At 44.1% G+C, this 16059-nt stretch overlaps 3 protein-coding genes across 12 annotated transcripts; 2 read left to right on the forward strand and 1 right to left on the reverse strand.

Moving 5' to 3' along the window:
- Positions 1-3485: 3485 nt before the first annotated feature.
- LOC135431000 (mucin-6) lies at positions 3486-13608 on the forward strand. 10 transcript variants are annotated; one of them, XM_064685863.1, is made up of 14 exons: positions 3486-3673; positions 3734-3929; positions 3990-4295; positions 5189-5290; positions 5583-5687; positions 5828-5926; positions 6389-6487; positions 6559-6657; positions 6736-9507; positions 9622-9717; positions 9839-9931; positions 11266-11331; positions 12786-13263; positions 13466-13608. In XM_064685863.1, exons 1-14 carry the CDS (start codon positions 3662-3664, stop codon positions 13470-13472), a joined length of 4530 nt encoding a protein of 1509 aa, XP_064541933.1. In that variant the 5' UTR covers positions 3486-3661; the 3' UTR covers positions 13473-13608. The 10 variants fall into 10 exon arrangements, with proteins under 10 accessions (XP_064541933.1, XP_064541934.1, XP_064541938.1 ...); XM_064685864.1 differs by lacking the exon at positions 11266-11331; XM_064685866.1 differs by lacking the exon at positions 5583-5687 and having other exon boundaries at positions 3487-3673.
- On the forward strand, positions 11405-12197 carry LOC135431002 (POU domain, class 4, transcription factor 1). The gene is made up of 2 exons (XM_064685873.1): positions 11405-11562; positions 11619-12197. Exons 1-2 carry the CDS (start codon positions 11490-11492, stop codon positions 12089-12091), a joined length of 546 nt encoding a protein of 181 aa, XP_064541943.1. The 5' UTR covers positions 11405-11489; the 3' UTR covers positions 12092-12197.
- A 958-nt stretch (positions 13609-14566) lies between the features above and the next one.
- Positions 14567-15449, reverse strand: LOC135431022 (uncharacterized). Its single transcript, XM_064685904.1, has 3 exons — positions 15256-15449; positions 14786-15187; positions 14567-14719 (listed from the first exon to the last, which is right to left on the reverse strand). Exons 1-3 carry the CDS (start codon positions 15316-15318, stop codon positions 14675-14677), a joined length of 510 nt encoding a protein of 169 aa, XP_064541974.1. The 5' UTR covers positions 15319-15449; the 3' UTR covers positions 14567-14674.
- Positions 15450-16059: the final 610 nt, after the last annotated feature.

Genomic DNA, 16059 nt, shown 5'->3' on the forward strand with positions numbered 1-16059 from the left:
AGGGATCCCCTTTTATATGAATCTTAAACAGATACAGTTTCAGAATCACTACCTGTGCTTACAGTTGTAGAGCCACTAATGCCACTAATCAAGGCCCTTAAGCAGCTCTTACCAGCTATTAAAAGCGACTTGTTTTTTAATAATATCTCACAGAAACTGTTTCCACTCTGTTCTATCAGATATCTATGAACAATGGCCTGAACGCATATCAGGTTTCAACTAGATCTCTGGCTAAAGCTGCTTTTGATCTTCAGTTTTAGACAAAGGGCGCACTTGTTCACAATGGGCCAAAATTAGCTAAGCTGAATCTAGATTAAGCTGCCTTAAGCTAGCCTTAGCTAACCCAACCTTAAAGATATTTTAACCAAAACACCCAATTTCAAGTCTTTTAGAAGCTATAGCAAAAATATTCCTTGCTTAGATGCAAACTTAGTTAACATAATTTAACTACATATTATACATAATGATGTGTGTAAGTGTATTTAATCTTCGTCTTGCCAAGGCACGTTCTTCTCTCTTTTTGCATGCATTAGTTGACATCATAAATTGATGCTGACGTGTGCCTGGTTTGCATGGCTATTGTATTACTTGTTGTTATTCACACTCATGTAGAGTGTGTGTATCTGTGTGTGTGAGTGCGCAAAAAAGTGCGAGTTCAAAGTTGGCATCATCTATCAAGATCTTCGTAACATTAGCATAGAGTCATGCAACGAAAATAGCCGCCTGACAGGTTTCTGCGTTTGCGTTCGCCGCACTGGCAAATCGAGGGGAACTCATGGAGGGGTCGCTACACAAGGTTGTGGGCAAGAGCGGAGGGTAGTCAATGTGGGCGTGCACTCGATTGAAATCAATTTGAATAAGCTCAATTGACAATCGAACCGGTTGTTGGTGACCTGAGCACCTCTCCTGGCGCTGATAAACTATCAGCAGCACCATCTATAATTAAAGTGTAGCCCGCCACCTGTTTTCCATAGCTTCAATCTTACAACCGATTACACTTGTTTCACTGTAAAAAATTTTACCTATAAATTGCAAAACATTTTGTAAACATGTTGGACTCAAAAGAATAAAACAAATTTTCTTGCTTTGCAAAAATATACGTCCAAATTAATATATTTAAATGTAGACGAATTTAAATGTAAGACATTAAATGGAATTTCAAGATGATTATGATCGTATTATACATCAAAATTAAATATAATTAATTAATATATAATATAACTAAATAATTAATTAATTAATATATAATATAAAGCCAATTAGTCCAGTAAGAACTTAAAACTTCGCCTATATATAGAAATGTATACGACGCTTGCGCATACAATTAAAAAAATATATCCATAACTAAAGAAAATCGCCAAAAACAAGAAAGTCGCGCTGCAACTCGAACCAGCGCTTTTACTTTTGCCTTCCTCTCCAACTTCTGATAATTAAACTTCATTTGAAGAATAAGTGAGACGCTTAATTTAATGAATGTAATTTTTAATTTAATTTTAATTTTAGTTAATTTTATAATTTTTAAAGCAAAAACTTTTTAAGTTAAATTGAATTTAATTTGCAAAAGCAGTTCTATTTAAAGGAACCTTTCTTGCCGTGCATCCATGTTTCTGGCCTAGGCATTGCATGTGCACTTGATTAATTTGATAAATGCGACTAAGTTGGCGCGTTTTAACACGATTTTAGGCCACAAATTAAGATTAATAAGTTGGCGGCAGGCAACATTGAGACATGGCCACGCAAATGTCTGCCGGCAGCTAGACATGAGCTGATTCATCTGCACTCGAGCATGGGCCATATGTGGTGTAGGCAGCTTTGATTGATCTATGTATAGTACCCCTCTCCCCCCCTCGCCCCTTCACTCGAGGAGTACAATTGCGCGTGTGGGTGCTGGACTCGTCGATGATGTAAGATTCGGTTCTAGAAGCGCATTTGGCTTCCAGAAAACACAAAGCCAACCGAAAATGAACATGTTTCAATTGCGTGCGAGGTCGCGGGCCGCAAACACGCCCACTTTTTAGCCTCAATTTGAACAGCTTTGCTTTATAATACTATCAAAAACCCGCACGTCTGCCCGTCTCTCTGTCATTAAGAGTGCCGGTCGTTGTTGTGCCACGCCCACACAGAAATTGGCTCAACTGTATTTACATAACATAAGGCCGAGAGCTGTTGATTTCACGGTCAAAGAAGTTGCACGCTTTGGCTGCCACAGCCAGTTGGACTTGTTCTTTGGCTGGATGTTAGAGATATGCGCGTGACAGCACGACACAAGCACGAATCTAAAAATACACACACGAATTTTTACCTAGGACACATGCCATATGGATCTTAGAGACAAGAAAGGGCAGTTGCTTTAGATTGTTGATCGATAACTTCCAGCATATCGATAAGTATCGATTTCTAGCCAGATTGATTAATTGGTGTTGGTAAGCGTATTTTATGTTGATTCGTGCTCAGCCCGTGCTTATCCAGCTGCATGGCCCAACACTGGCACGTACGAATTTTTTAATTTATTTTCGCACGGCACGCGCCTAACGCGAATTTCGACAAGCCATTTTCTTGGCATGCAATTGTCGCTCCATAAGTCATTAAAAGTAATCGTTTTGTTGGCCCAACATGCGCCAAATGGGCAACATTAGCACTTAGCATACTTTTTGGGGGCGCAACCTTGTTGCCAGACTGGCCAGGCCAGGGGTAGGGCCAGAGCTGACGTTCAATCGCTTCAGCTAATCGCCAGGAAAGCCAATTGGGGTCGTCATCGCCAAGTATCGATTACACTGCGACGACGTCGCTACCTGATACCAGACCAGGCCAGCCCAGGCTTTCGCGCGTGCTGATAGGCAACACTTTTGGGCGCTGAGTGAAAAGAAGAAGGTCACGTGCTCTGAGCCTACCACAAACTTATACATTTTGTCTTTTTGATATTTTTTTTACGTGACCAAGCAAATCGGCAGGCGAACCAACCCAATTCTCGGCGAGCTCTGTCCCAGAAAATTCGAAACAAACAAATCGTTCACGCGGCAAGTCAAAGTTGGTGCCCCTTTTTATTTATACCCTATACTTATTGAATATAGGTAAATTGTTTGGATTGACTTGAAACTCTCCTTCTACCCCATAATCGATCCTATAGCTGAGCCAATTTGGCTTTGTTTGCCCCTTTCTCAGTGTGAAGCAGCCTTTAAATTTCCTATGCTTAAACATATGCAAGGCAAGTGTTTCATTTTTATTAATAAATTTTTCTATTTCTTCCAAAATCGATAAATATCGATTTTCAACTGCATGGCCTGGCTATTTTCAATTTTAACTACATTTATTTTTGCATATCTCGGCTATTATAAAAGCGAGAGACACCAAATAATAGGAGAAAGCATGTTATGAATATGCATGAATACAGGGTATTTACGCGTCGAGCACTCTCAGCTGAAGCACTCTAGTTGGGCTTTATGGATTTTACGTCATGAATTTGATGTTAATTTAAGCATTTGGCTTATTGGGTTACTAGACATTTTAGCCCATAGCCCCACAACTTTCAATTGATTTCCAAACAAAACAATACAAAAGTCAAATTTGTGTTTTATTTTCATTGTCGTAAATTCCTCAATCCGTGATTCCATAATTAACGTCCGTAGAGACATATATTCTGTGCGCCAAGAACTGCAGCAAAATGATTAAAAATGTGCGAAAGCTGTTGGAAGTTCGAGTTGCATATTAATCCGGAACTCTCTCGTTTTTGCAGGTTGCCTTTCAGGGAAAATTCAAGTACAAGAAGAAGAAGATAACGGGCCCCTGCGCACCGGTACGCATAATACGCACACTCAACATGGCCGGCAGCATCGAGCAGCGCCCCTGGACGCCCACAGTGCGCACGGGCCGCATTGCGGCAGAGACGACCAATCCGGGTCCGGCTATTGTCAAGCTGCCCACGTTGATTGGTGGGTTACGGGGCTGGATTGGTGGGCTATAGAAATAATTGAGGGTCTCTCCTGTTGCAGGCAGCAAAGTGCCGGACTCGAAGAAGAAGGGCGCACCCTCGTATTCGTTTGGCCACAAACTGATCAGCAGGGATGAGACGACGGGTCCCGGACCGGCACAGTACAATGTGGCCGGGATGCGACCGAAGGGCAAGGATCATGCACGCGCAGCCACACTGCAAAGTCGTCCCAAGGAGTTGTCCTTCTTCGTGAATCCCGGACCCGGTGAATACGACGTGATGCCCGCGTCCAAGGCTGTCATCGATGCCACGCCCAAATATACGTTCGGCAAGAAGCCAGCGAGCGCCAAGTACCAGCTGATACCGGGTAAGTCGAGGCGGTCCCCGTTCGAGCAGTGTTCACAGAGTTGTGCTTGGTTGTTTTGGTGTTCCTGTTGGTTGTTTGAATGGTCGTGGGTCGTTGGTCGCGGGTTGCATGCGCATCATTAACGCTAATGGATTACGGAGAGGCATCATCATCAAGCATCAACAAGACATCAGCCATGTCAGGCGGAGACGAGACGCATCCATCACATATTGTATATATATAAGAAATCATTTTGAATATTTGGGTTCCATGAAAGAATCATCCAAGCAGCGCGTAAGTAAACGCTGCATTTAAAATTGAGAGCACCCTCTCTCTCTCTCTCTCTCGCTCGCTTTGTATTGCCTCTCTCTCTCTTTATCTCTCTGTAGTTACTTAGCTGTAGCTGCTTGCTTCTAGTTAGTATAGTTGTCTCTCTCTCTTTTTCTCTTTGTACAGTACTGTTTCTCTCTCTTTCCCTCCTCTCTTTTGTAGCTTAGTTGTACACAGGGTTGCCACATGTGCTACAAATGTACCAAAATTGGTTCTTTATTGTTAAATACTGTTTTTTTTAATTGTTTACAAATATGTTAAAATATATTTGGGCTTATTTTAATTTAAACTATTAGAAAATGGTACATTTAACTTATGCTTCTGGTACAAAGTAATTTGACAGGGTGGCAACCGTGTTTTATTGAGCGCGCTCTCTTTTCTTGTTTGTCTTACGCTCTCGCGCTCTCTTTTGTATCATAGCTCTTAGACACGTAGCTCTCTTGTATGTTTCGTTGTATTTTTATTTCGTATTTGTTCTATGTTCTTTTTTGTGTTTTTTCTCGATTACTTTGATCTTGATTTTAATGGAACGTTTTTCTTCTTTAATAAAACCGACCCACAACACCGACTGACAACGATTTTAGGTCCCAACCATTATCAGGTGGTGCCGCTTGATGTCATTAAGCCGCGTGCGCCTCGTTATTCCTTTCGCATTAAGGTTAACGTTTATCTAGTTAACAATCCAGGTAACACAACTAACTGGCCAAACAGCTTGCAGTTAATCCAGTTAATCCGTCGTACACACATTTCTCTATATTGCATGTGCTCGCTCTCACTTCTGATTCTCTGGTTTCGGGTTTTAGTCTGTTGGGCACTTAACAACACTTTCGTAACTCGTAACTCGTAACTTCTAACCTCATTTAGTTTTTTTGCAGTATAACCCAACACTAGTTGCATTTCCGCATTCTCGTATTGTGTAGTCTAAACAAAAAACAAACGTTACCCGTACCAAATATTTTGTTTTATTAACACTAACAGCGCCAAATAGCTATTCTCCTGAAAAGTACACGCAATCAAGAAAGAATTCGCCACGTTTCACATTTGGTAGACGAACTAAAATCCAACACGATCAGCATACACCAGGTAATATGTTGTTTACCTCCTCCCCCCAGCAGCAGCAATCAGGCACTCGTAGTATTTTAGTTAGAAATCGGATTAGAATTTTACACAGCAAATGCACAGTCCTGGGGTCTGGTAGTAATCTCTTCATATTTATTCCACAGCTCCGGGCGCCTATTCTCCCGAGAAGGTCAACCCCAGCAAGACACCGGAATTTAGTTTTGGCATCAAACATCATGAGTTGCGGCCTGACTATACGCCAGGTTTGTAGCTGCACTTAACAAAACAAAACTTAAGCCTGCTTTCTTCAATGTACGCTCGCCCCATGCTAGTTTGTCCTGCGGATAAACTGCCTGGTAAATAGCATTGTACGCCATTTACCAGCACTGTAGCAAATATGTGTCAAAGAAGAAGAAAAAAAACAGAAACTTGAACACTTGAGCCTGCTTTCTTCAATGTACGCTCGCGATGCTGGTCAGCTAAGCGTCTAGCTAGTTTGTCCTGCAGATAAACTGCCTGGTAAAAATAGCACTGTGCGCTTAACGTGCTAAAGACAAAGAGAAAAAGACACTGGGACACTTGCAATTATATTTCTATTGAAATATAATTGAAAGGAAGTACCCAGTCCCAAAGCATGAAGGCGATGCATAATCTAGTCGTACATTGATTAAAGAAATATAAGTAGTTGCATTCGCTAAGCTCCAATCTGGCACCTTTTTCTGCAGCACCTGGCACTTACAAGCCCGAGCAAGTAGTTCTGGAGCACACGCCCGCTTATAGTTTTGGCCTAAAGACGAAGCACGCACAGCACAATGACTCGCCAGGTGGGCTCTAGACTTAGCTAGCGCGATGCTTAGCCTGATCACGATTTTTTTATTTTCACCAACCTTTTTAGCACCTGGCACATACAGTCCCGAAAAGTCCAAATTGCACACGACACCCGCTTTTAGCATTGCCGGCAAGTCCAATCACGATGTGGTTGATGCCACGCCAGGTGAGTTGCCTCCACAAGCTCCCATTCGATCATATTCCACGCTCTCGGACTAATGCAATATTCCCCCGTCTCTTACAGCGCCCGGCGCATACGAGCCAGAGAAATTCATTTTAAACAAAACGCCTGCCTTCAGTTTTGGCCATCGTGTGCAGGCAACCAAGTCGCAAGATACACCTGCGCCCGGCACCTATCAGCCGGAGAAGATGCGCTTGGACAATGGGCCCGCCTACACGCTATCCGGCCGACATGAACTGAAGTCCGTAAGCCTGACGCCGGCGCCCGGCTCGTATGCCCCGGAGAAATATCGTAGCGATCACACGCCAGCGTTTAGCTTCGCTGGTAAGCATGAGCATCGCATTGATACCTCCACCCCGGCACCAGGCGACTACAGTCCCGAAAAAGTACGGCACGATCACAATCCTGCTTACTCATTTGCCGGACGCCACGACACACTGAAGACGAGCGACACTCCCGCACCAGGCGCCTATGAGACCGAAAAGGTGCGACTAGACCACAATCCCGCCTTCTCCTTTGCCGGCCGCCATGATCTTCAGAAGCCAAGCGATACCCCAGCTCCCGGAGCGTACTCTCCTGAGAAAGTTCGCCAAGATCACAATCCTGCATTCACCATGGCCGGAAAGCACGAAGTGAAGATCACAAATGGCACACCAGCTCCTGGGGATTACTCCCCTGAGAAGACCCGACTCGATCATACTCCCGCCTATACCTTTGGTTGCAAGAATGACCCCAAGGTGGAAAACAATACCCCTGCTCCCGGTGATTACCACCCAGAGAAAGTCAGACAAGATCACAATCCCGCTTTCTCTTTTGCTGGTCGTCATGATCTCCAGAAGCCAAGCGATACCCCAGCTCCTGGAGCTTACTCCCCCGAAAAAGTCCGTCAGGATCATAATCCCTCATTCTCTATGGCTGGAAAGCACAACCAGAAGGTCTCCAATGACACACCAGCCCCTGGAGATTACTCTCCTGAAAAGAGCCGGTTGGATCACACACCTGCCTATACTTTTGGTAGCAAGAATGATCCTAAGATAGAGAGCCATACGCCTGCTCCCGGTGACTATCACCCTGAGAAGGTCAGACAAGACCATAATCCCGCTTTCTCCTTTGCTGGTCGTCACGATCTCCAAAAGCCATCCGATACCCCAGCGCCTGGAGCTTACTCCCCTGAGAATGTTCGCCAAGATCACAATCCCGCATTCTCCATGGCCGGAAAGCACGAAGTGAAGATCACAAATGGCACACCAGCCCCTGGAGACTATTGTCCCGAAAAGGTTCGCTTGGACCATACACCTTCTTATACATTTGGGGGAAAGCATAACCCTAAAATAGAGAGCAATACGCCAGCGCCAGGTGACTACCACCCAGAGAAAGTCAGACAAGACCACAATCCCGCCTTTTCTTTCGCTGGCCGCCATGATCTTCAGAAGCCAAGCGATACCCCAGCTCCTGGAGCTTACTCCCCTGAGAAAGTGCGACAGGATCATAATCCCGCATTCTCGATGGCTGGAAAGCACGATCCAAAGATTTTAAATGGTACGCCAGCTCCTGGTGATTACTCTCCCGAGAAGACCCGATTGGATCACACACCTTCCTTTTCCTTTGCTGGTCGTCACGATCTTCAGAAGCCAAGCGATACCCCAGCTCCTGGAGCTTACTCTCCTGAGAAAGTTCGCCAAGATCACAATCCTGCATTCACCATGGCTGGAAAGCACGAGGTGAAGATCACAAATGGCACGCCAGCTCCTGGGGATTACTCTCCTGAGAAGACCCGACTCGATCATACTCCCGCCTATACCTTTGGTTGCAAGAATGATCCCAAGGTGGAAAACCATACGCCTGCTCCCGGTGACTATCACCCTGAGAAGTTCAGACTAGACCATAATCCCGCCTTTTCATTTGCTGGTCGTCACGAACTTCATAAGCCATCCGATACCCCAGCTCCTGGAGATTACTCCCCTGAAAAAGTCCGACAGGATCATAATCCCGCATTCTCTATGGCTGGAAAGCACGATCCAAAGATATCAAACGGTACCCCAGCTCCTGGGGATTATTCTCCTGAGAAGACCCGATTGGATCACACACCCTCCTTTTCCTTTGCTGGTCGTCACGATCTTCAGAAGCCAAGCGACACCCCTGCTCCTGGAGCGTATTCCCCTGAAAAAGTGCGACAGGATCATAATCCGTCATTTACAATGGCTGGTAAGCATGAGGTTAAGATCACAAATGGCACACCGGCTCCTGGTGATTACTCCCCTGAGAAGTCCCGATTGGATCACATACCTGCTTATACCTTTGGGGGAAGGAATGATCCTAAAGTGGAGAATAATTCGCCCGCTCCTGGTGATTATCATCCGGAGAATGTCAGACTAGATCACATTCCCGCCTTTTCCTTTGCTGGGCGTCACGATCTTCATAAGCCAAGCGATACTCCAGCTCCTGGAGCGTATTCCCCTGAGAAAGTTCGCCAAGATCACAATCCCGCATTCTCTATGGCTGGCAAGCATGAGCTGAAGATCACAAATGGCACGCCGGCACCTGGAGACTATTCGCCGGAGAAGACACGACTGGATCATGCACCCGCTTACACATTTGGTGGCAAATACGACCCCAAGGTGGAGAATCATCATCCAGCGCCGTGCGACTATGCGCCCGAGAAATTCCGGCTTGACCATACACCCGCCTACACAATTACAGGTCGCTCGACCATTGAGCATATCAGCCACACCCCGGCGCCCTGCGACTACAGGCCGGAGAACTGTCAGCCGGATGCGTCGCCGGCCTTCACCTTTGGCATGAGGCTGAATCGGGAGCATGTCAGTGATACACCAGGTAAATTAAGAGCTCTTTATAGGTATTTCTAAATGGTAGTCGCACATTTTTAAAACCAAACGTTCCGTTGCTTTACGTCACGTTACGTTACGTTACATAACGCTTACATTCCAGCACCCACTGCATACGAACCGGAAAAGCACACGCAATACTCTCCGGCCTACACATTCGGCACTAGAACTGAGATCAAGGTCTCCAGCGATGCACCCGGTAAAGAACTATCTATAGCATTTCCCTAGAACCTAGGCTTAAGTCCACTCGCATGTTGCTTACTCCAATTTGTTTGTTGTATGTTTTGTGTCTGCATCTTGTTGCGCCTGCCTGCCTACAGCTCCCGGACACTATCATCCAGAGCAATGCAATCTGGATAGCTCGCCGGCATATAGTTTCGGCCTCAAGACCTTACCAATGCCGCCCATACCAGGTAGGTGCTGCTGCCTGCTTTTCTCTTAAGCTTTTAGCTGGTGCCGGTTATGTGCCATATTGGCGAAGCATGCATTTGAGGCATATGCTTAGACCCTTGCAGAAGGTATACCAGCAGAAGGTGATTCACATAGTCCATCAATATGTTATATTATTCCTATATATTATTTTAGCTCCTTCCGTTCGTCTGTTCTTGATAAAAAGTAGTCTCTCAACTTTGTTGATCCCTTGCCACATATCGAAGAACTATTATATAGCTTCAGTAGGAATTAACGATCGTTAAATAAGTTCTTTTGAATAATGAATAAGGTCTAATGATTATGGTTTTCAAAGGATCTTGACCAAACTCATAATTTATGAGCTTACCAAGGCGACTACATGTCATCAACAAGGGAAAACTATTAAATAATAATATTATGGGTCCCAATTAGTTGTCTGTCAGCGGAATCCAAATTTCATATATACAAACCTGAGTTCTTGTAAAGATATATTGACTCAATATTTTTCAAAAATCGAACCACTGTGTATCCCAACTTTCCAGAAAGTCAATCATAGGCAAATGTATATTTTTGTGCCTATTTTTGCCCCTATTTCTCCCAACTGTAATTACTATATCATATGATCTTATAGAAACAATAATCTCAACGCAATTTCATACAATCTTATAGAAATAATAAGTAAATAGAATTTAAATCTTAAGAATAACTAGGTTTATTCTTAATAAATCGCTTGTTCAACCAATTTTCTATGGGAATATGTTAGATTGGTCTATCGGAAATTGGAACCAGAAAAAATATATATATATTCTAATCGATCTCTTTTTATGCAAAGCTCTCAGTGTAGATGATTATTTTAAAGAATTTGTTTTATTTTTTTCCTATTTTTAAGAAGTCAAATATTAATATATAGTAAACATATATATTCATAAATTTATATATATTCATAAATCTATATATATTCATAAATCTATATATATATATATATATATATATATATATATATATACATATTTCATAAATCTACAAAAATCCGACCACTGTACTATATACTCGTATAGCCGTCATACCAGCAATTCGAACAACCCATATATATCTGCAAGGGTCGTATATCTTCGGCAAGCCGAAGCTAGCTTTTGATTTCTCTTATTGTTTTGTGTGTATTTTCTTTATATCATATTTTCTCTGTATTTCATATATCTGTATTTATGTCCACGCACAACTTTTGCTCACATTCTCCCCGGTGTACTGGCCTCCACAAACCACATACATATGTACATACATATGTATTCATGTATATATACATATACTGTATTCATAAAAAAACTGCACCCATTAGAGCCAAGAGGCGCTTACATTGAAGATCGCATAGTGCAAAGACGTGAAAGACGTTTGGCTAGTCCCGGTAAGCGCGTCATCCGAAACTCTAGACATTTCAAGTACTTGCCTGTAGGATAATTGCAATTTAGTCAGTTGAAATTGATTCGCAACCCTTACGTAAGTCCCTCCAATGGGGGCATAGTTTAACAGTTAGCAGCAGCTTAGACAGAATATGAGTGTAGAATGAGGTGGCTGTTATGCGGATTTGTTGTCTTTTGGATCGTATCTCTGATCGACATCATTGATACCACACGTTGTAAGTTAAGAGTTGATCCATCCTATTTTGGCCTCAATTTCACGGACACATTTCAGACAGTCCAAATGGCGCTTGTTTGGTCAAGAACAAGTACAAACACGAGCGTAGCTGCTCGGGACCACGTCGCAAGTTCTATGTGTTCCATCGCATCATTTTGAACTGCGTCTCGGTGTTTACCAAGTGCAAGCGCTTCCACAAGCACAACGAGTGGCCCTCGCTAAAGAAGTGCCAGTACGAATGCGGCTGGCACATGAAAATCCATTTGCCCAAAAATGGCACCAATAGCACCAACACGACTAATCAAAGCTCAACAGCAGGCACAACAGCAGCAGGAGCAGCCGGAGGCGAAGGTGCCGCTGGCGGAGGCCAAGGTGCCCCGGGAGGAGGCGATGGTGCCCCGGGAGGAGGCGATGGTGCCCCGGGAGGAGGCGATGGTCCCCCGGGAGGAGGCAATGGTGGCCCGGGCGGAGGCGGAGGCGAAGGCGGAGGCGAAGCCGAAGCCGCAAACGCAGAAAATGCAGCTGAATAAGCCAGGTGGACCAAGCGTCCTTCTTTGCTACTTGACAATAATTCATAAATGTCTGTGTGCTTAGATATATATAAATATATAATAAAGAGGGTTGGAACAAAGACAATATAGACACTAACAAATAATTTAGTTGAAAGAAATTATAGAAATATTTACATCGACAGCGCTAGAAAACGTACAACATTTATTTCTTTGCCAGCAAAAGCCAGAGCACTGAATAACACACATCACCCTCACTGAGTAATAAATTGTTTGCTTATATTGTCTTTGGTTAGAACAACCCAACAGTATGATTCAAGGTTCAAGTCATAGGCTGGAGCAACAGGCTCTTATTGGTCAGTTCTTGTAGTCAGCGCTTATTGTTATTGGTTAGGCTGAAAAGAAAGAAGAAAGAAGGTTTCAGCTTATCCAGCTTATCGTAACTAACGTTTTACTTATAGCATAGCCACAATTTTTGGTATATGCCAACTGGGAAACCCCCTCGTTAAGCACTGAAAATTCCAAAGTATTCGAACATGGAATAGAAAAGTTATCAAGGAGTGCAGGCGAGTACTTGAAGCGTTTAATTAGCTTTTAGAGGGCAAGGGCAAATATGCAGATGCGCATCAGCATATGCATATGTATGTGTGTGTATATAGAAACCAAGCAGCACAAATTCGAAATTCGAACCAACTAATTGCAATTTGCACCACAGTACGCAACGCTGTCGACGGCACCAGCTCCTCCTCGACGACAACAACAACAACAACAACCACAACTGAGAAGCGTCTTGTAAATGGCGTTCCATTGCCCGAGCTGGGCAGTCAGCAGGAGCAGGCGACGAGAAGCAGCACCAGGCGCAGCACTAACACTCACACTGAGCTTGCACCCACAACAGCAACCACAAAAACAACAACAACAAAAGTAGTGAGCACCACTTTGGGCAACGATCAGTCCAAGTTGAGCCACAGCACAGTGCACCACACGGCCCAGGTACAGGCACAGTCCAAGGCCGACAATCTGCAGGTAATTGCCGCCGGTCGGGCCGAGGCGAGCACCACCAAGGCGGCGCAGGCGAGCACGCGCCAGGTGGTGCAACCGGATGGCGCGATTGTGACCAGCGGCCAGGCGATCAGGTCGAGTACCGTCAAGTACGCTGTGGAGGCGAGCAGCGTGCAGGAGAAGATAATCAGGTAATCCTTCCGGAGATTCACTTTACTCAACAACTTGCCGCCTTTTGTGTGTGTGTGTGTGTGTTTTTTACAGCTCCATCAAGAACGCAGCTCTCATCTATTAACCCAGCCATTCAGACACCAGCGAACAACAACCTGTCAAGCCATATAACCTACATAATATACTCTGTAATTTATAAAATATTTTGTTTGCTTGCGACAGCTCCTAATGTCTACAAGATACCCACTGTCTTGGGCAGCAGCAAGGAGGGTCCCATACGTTCAGCGCCCGCTTTTACCATGACCGGACGCATGCACCAGTCGCTGATACCCGCACTGGTGCTGCCCGGTCCAGGGTATTACGATGGCGAATACACGGCCACCAAGTCCAAGCCGCCCGTCTACACCATGCGCGGCAAATACAAGATGATCACGGACGACAACAAGCCCGGTCCAGGCGCACACTGTCCCGAAAAGGTAGGCCCCCCGATCTCTAGAGATCTTCTATATACTATAGCTAACTACGACCTGCCTTAGTATTGGGAGAAACGTTCCACGCCGTCCATATCCTTTGGCATTATGCACTCGCCGTTCTGCGGCCGCCAGGGTCAATATATATTACCAGATCGGTATACGCGCTGCCTGCTGGCAAATCGGCCCGATAGGATTTATCCCTAGTTTTCCATTCAAATTTGAGCGTTTTAGCAAAAGCATAAAAAAAAACAAAATGAAAACCAACTAAATATGATTTTTGCCTCGGCTTTTCTTGTTCTCGCTATCCTCCATCCGCAGGTCAACCTCTCCCACATGCCCTCCTACAGCTTCGGCATCAAGCACTCGCCCTATCTGGGTCGCTTGAAGGAGCAGGACATTGATTGCGACTATGGCTTCTCGGGCATCTGCTGAACTCCTGGACTCCCAACTCGCCCTGCTCAAGATGGTCTCACCCTAAAAAAAACTAAAATACAAATTACAAAACAGCTTCCACACTTTCAGTTGCAGCTCAAACTCAACTTTTTGTGACTAGAGCCTAGACTAACGTTAAGATATTTGATATTTTTCTGAATTCTATATTATAAGCTAAAGTGTTGTAAAATGTTTAAATATATATACGGTATTACTAACAAACGGTGTGTTCTTTTATAAATTCCGAATTTGGGATAGCAGGTGGATTAAACACGTCTTGAATCATTTTTAGCACAGATCTTTGACAACTAATTTGGATTCGATCAGTTGAAAAGCCACAAAGTGTGACATAATAACAGCTTTACACCCATATTCCACGCTTGGGAGTGAAAAACCTTGTGGATACTTTAACTCTTGATTCTTGTGCACTCCATTACCAATATGTTTATTAAAACAAAATATACAGCTAATTTGCAAGACTCATAATATAATATCAGATCAATGAAGATCTCGGCCAAAGCAGCGTCTACTTCTTGACTATTTCGACTTCGGCATGGAAACAGGACTTGCCCTGGATAGAAAAAAAAAGGCAGATCGTAAGTAAGGAGATATTGAATTGTAGTTCAAAGCGACTCACAGTATCGTGCTTGATTTCACTGTCGATAATCAGATGACCGCGAGCCATGCCCAGCATGGCCTTGTACTTGGACAGATCGACGGTGTGATCGTTGGCGCAGATCTTCTCCTCGGCCACGGGGCAGCTTGATGGGGCGCCAAATACCTTGAGCATGTCCTTCGCCTCGGCAGACACCTGATCGACGGCGGCGCACAGATCGAGTTTGCCCTCCTTCATGACGATGCCGTCCTTTTGGACCTTGTACTTGGCCACGGCCGTGCCGAACGCCTTGTTGCTGAAGCAGCCCGTCGGCACCAGCTCGCACTTCTTGTTCAGCTTGACGCCGAAGCCTTCGTCCACCTGGATGATGCCCTCCTCTCCGGCACAGTTCTCCATTTTGACAATCTTCGCCTTGTAGCCATTCTGTGGATGTTCAGGAATTGGGATTATTTGTCGCAAAATAATAGATCTCCAATTAATCCTCGACTTACACAGGCCAAAGCCACGTCAAAGGCCACACAGCTGAGCAGCAGGAGCACAAAATTCGGCAACATTTTCGCTATGGATTTGATCGGTTTGGCTTTTATGCTAGCCCTATTTATATGGCCTCCAAATTGGAGCTTGGAGCCCAATTATAGGCACATTAAACGGTGTCTGCCTCCGGCGATCGCTGATCGTTCAGCTCAATTGCAGTCGGACGGGCCATTAACTCGGTCTATATATACGTACTAACTCCCATTTTTAATTGGTTATTCTTTTTGTTGTACATTAGTCGAGCGGTATTTGACATGCATGTAGATCAGCCAGATTAGCCCTTCCAAATCCCAAAAACATACAGCTATATGTCGCAGCATCATGCAAGAGGAAGCTTTAAACAGCTGATGCGCTAATTAGTCTGATATATTGATAGCATCTTGTGCTACGGTAATACTTTTTATTTAATTTCAGTTACTTTCATTTACTTTAATATTCATGGGTTTTCAACGTCAAAATCCGCTTGGAAATCAAAATATTTCTCAATTTGAAAACCGCGCCAAGATCCGTTAAAAACCATTCCAAGCTGGCTTATTTCAGAATTTAGTACAAATTGAATGGCAATTAATAGACGTGATTCGTACGATCTGATTACGCTCTACCCTTTCAAGATCTGACTTAATTTACCCGTGGTTTATTCATTTGAAATTCAAAATGGATGATTTTTTGAATGCCAATTGATAGTCGGGAACCGTTAGAGTGAAAAGATGTATTCTTTGAAAATTCAACCAATTAATTTAAATATCAACGTGCCTTTGATT

This window comes from Drosophila montana, unplaced genomic scaffold (assembly GCF_035044405.1).
Source record: "Drosophila montana isolate Dmon_TW-CO22-7 unplaced genomic scaffold, ASM3504440v1 contig_3123_1, whole genome shotgun sequence".
Classification (NCBI taxonomy): domain Eukaryota; kingdom Metazoa; phylum Arthropoda; class Insecta; order Diptera; family Drosophilidae; genus Drosophila; species Drosophila montana.

Coding starts and splice junctions, on each gene's coding strand:
- LOC135431022 (XM_064685904.1), bottom strand. CDS start 15,318: ATGTTGCCGAATTTTGTGCTCCTGCTGCTCAGCTGTGTGGCCTTTGAC. Junction 15,188..15,255: donor TTGACGTGGCTTTGGCCTGT/GTAAGTCGAGGA, acceptor GAACATCCACAG/AATGGCTACAAGGCGAAGAT. Junction 14,720..14,785: donor GTGAAATCAAGCACGATACT/GTGAGTCGCTTT, acceptor TTTTCTATCCAG/GGCAAGTCCTGTTTCCATGC.
- LOC135431000 (XM_064685863.1), top strand. Junction 3,930..3,989: donor CAAGCTGCCCACGTTGATTG/GTGGGTTACGGG, acceptor CTCCTGTTGCAG/GCAGCAAAGTGCCGGACTCG. Junction 5,291..5,582: donor TTATCTAGTTAACAATCCAG/GTAACACAACTA, acceptor TAACACTAACAG/CGCCAAATAGCTATTCTCCT.
- LOC135431002 (XM_064685873.1), top strand. CDS start 11,490: ATGAGGTGGCTGTTATGCGGATTTGTTGTCTTTTGGATCGTATCTCTG. Junction 11,563..11,618: donor CATCATTGATACCACACGTT/GTAAGTTAAGAG, acceptor GACACATTTCAG/ACAGTCCAAATGGCGCTTGT.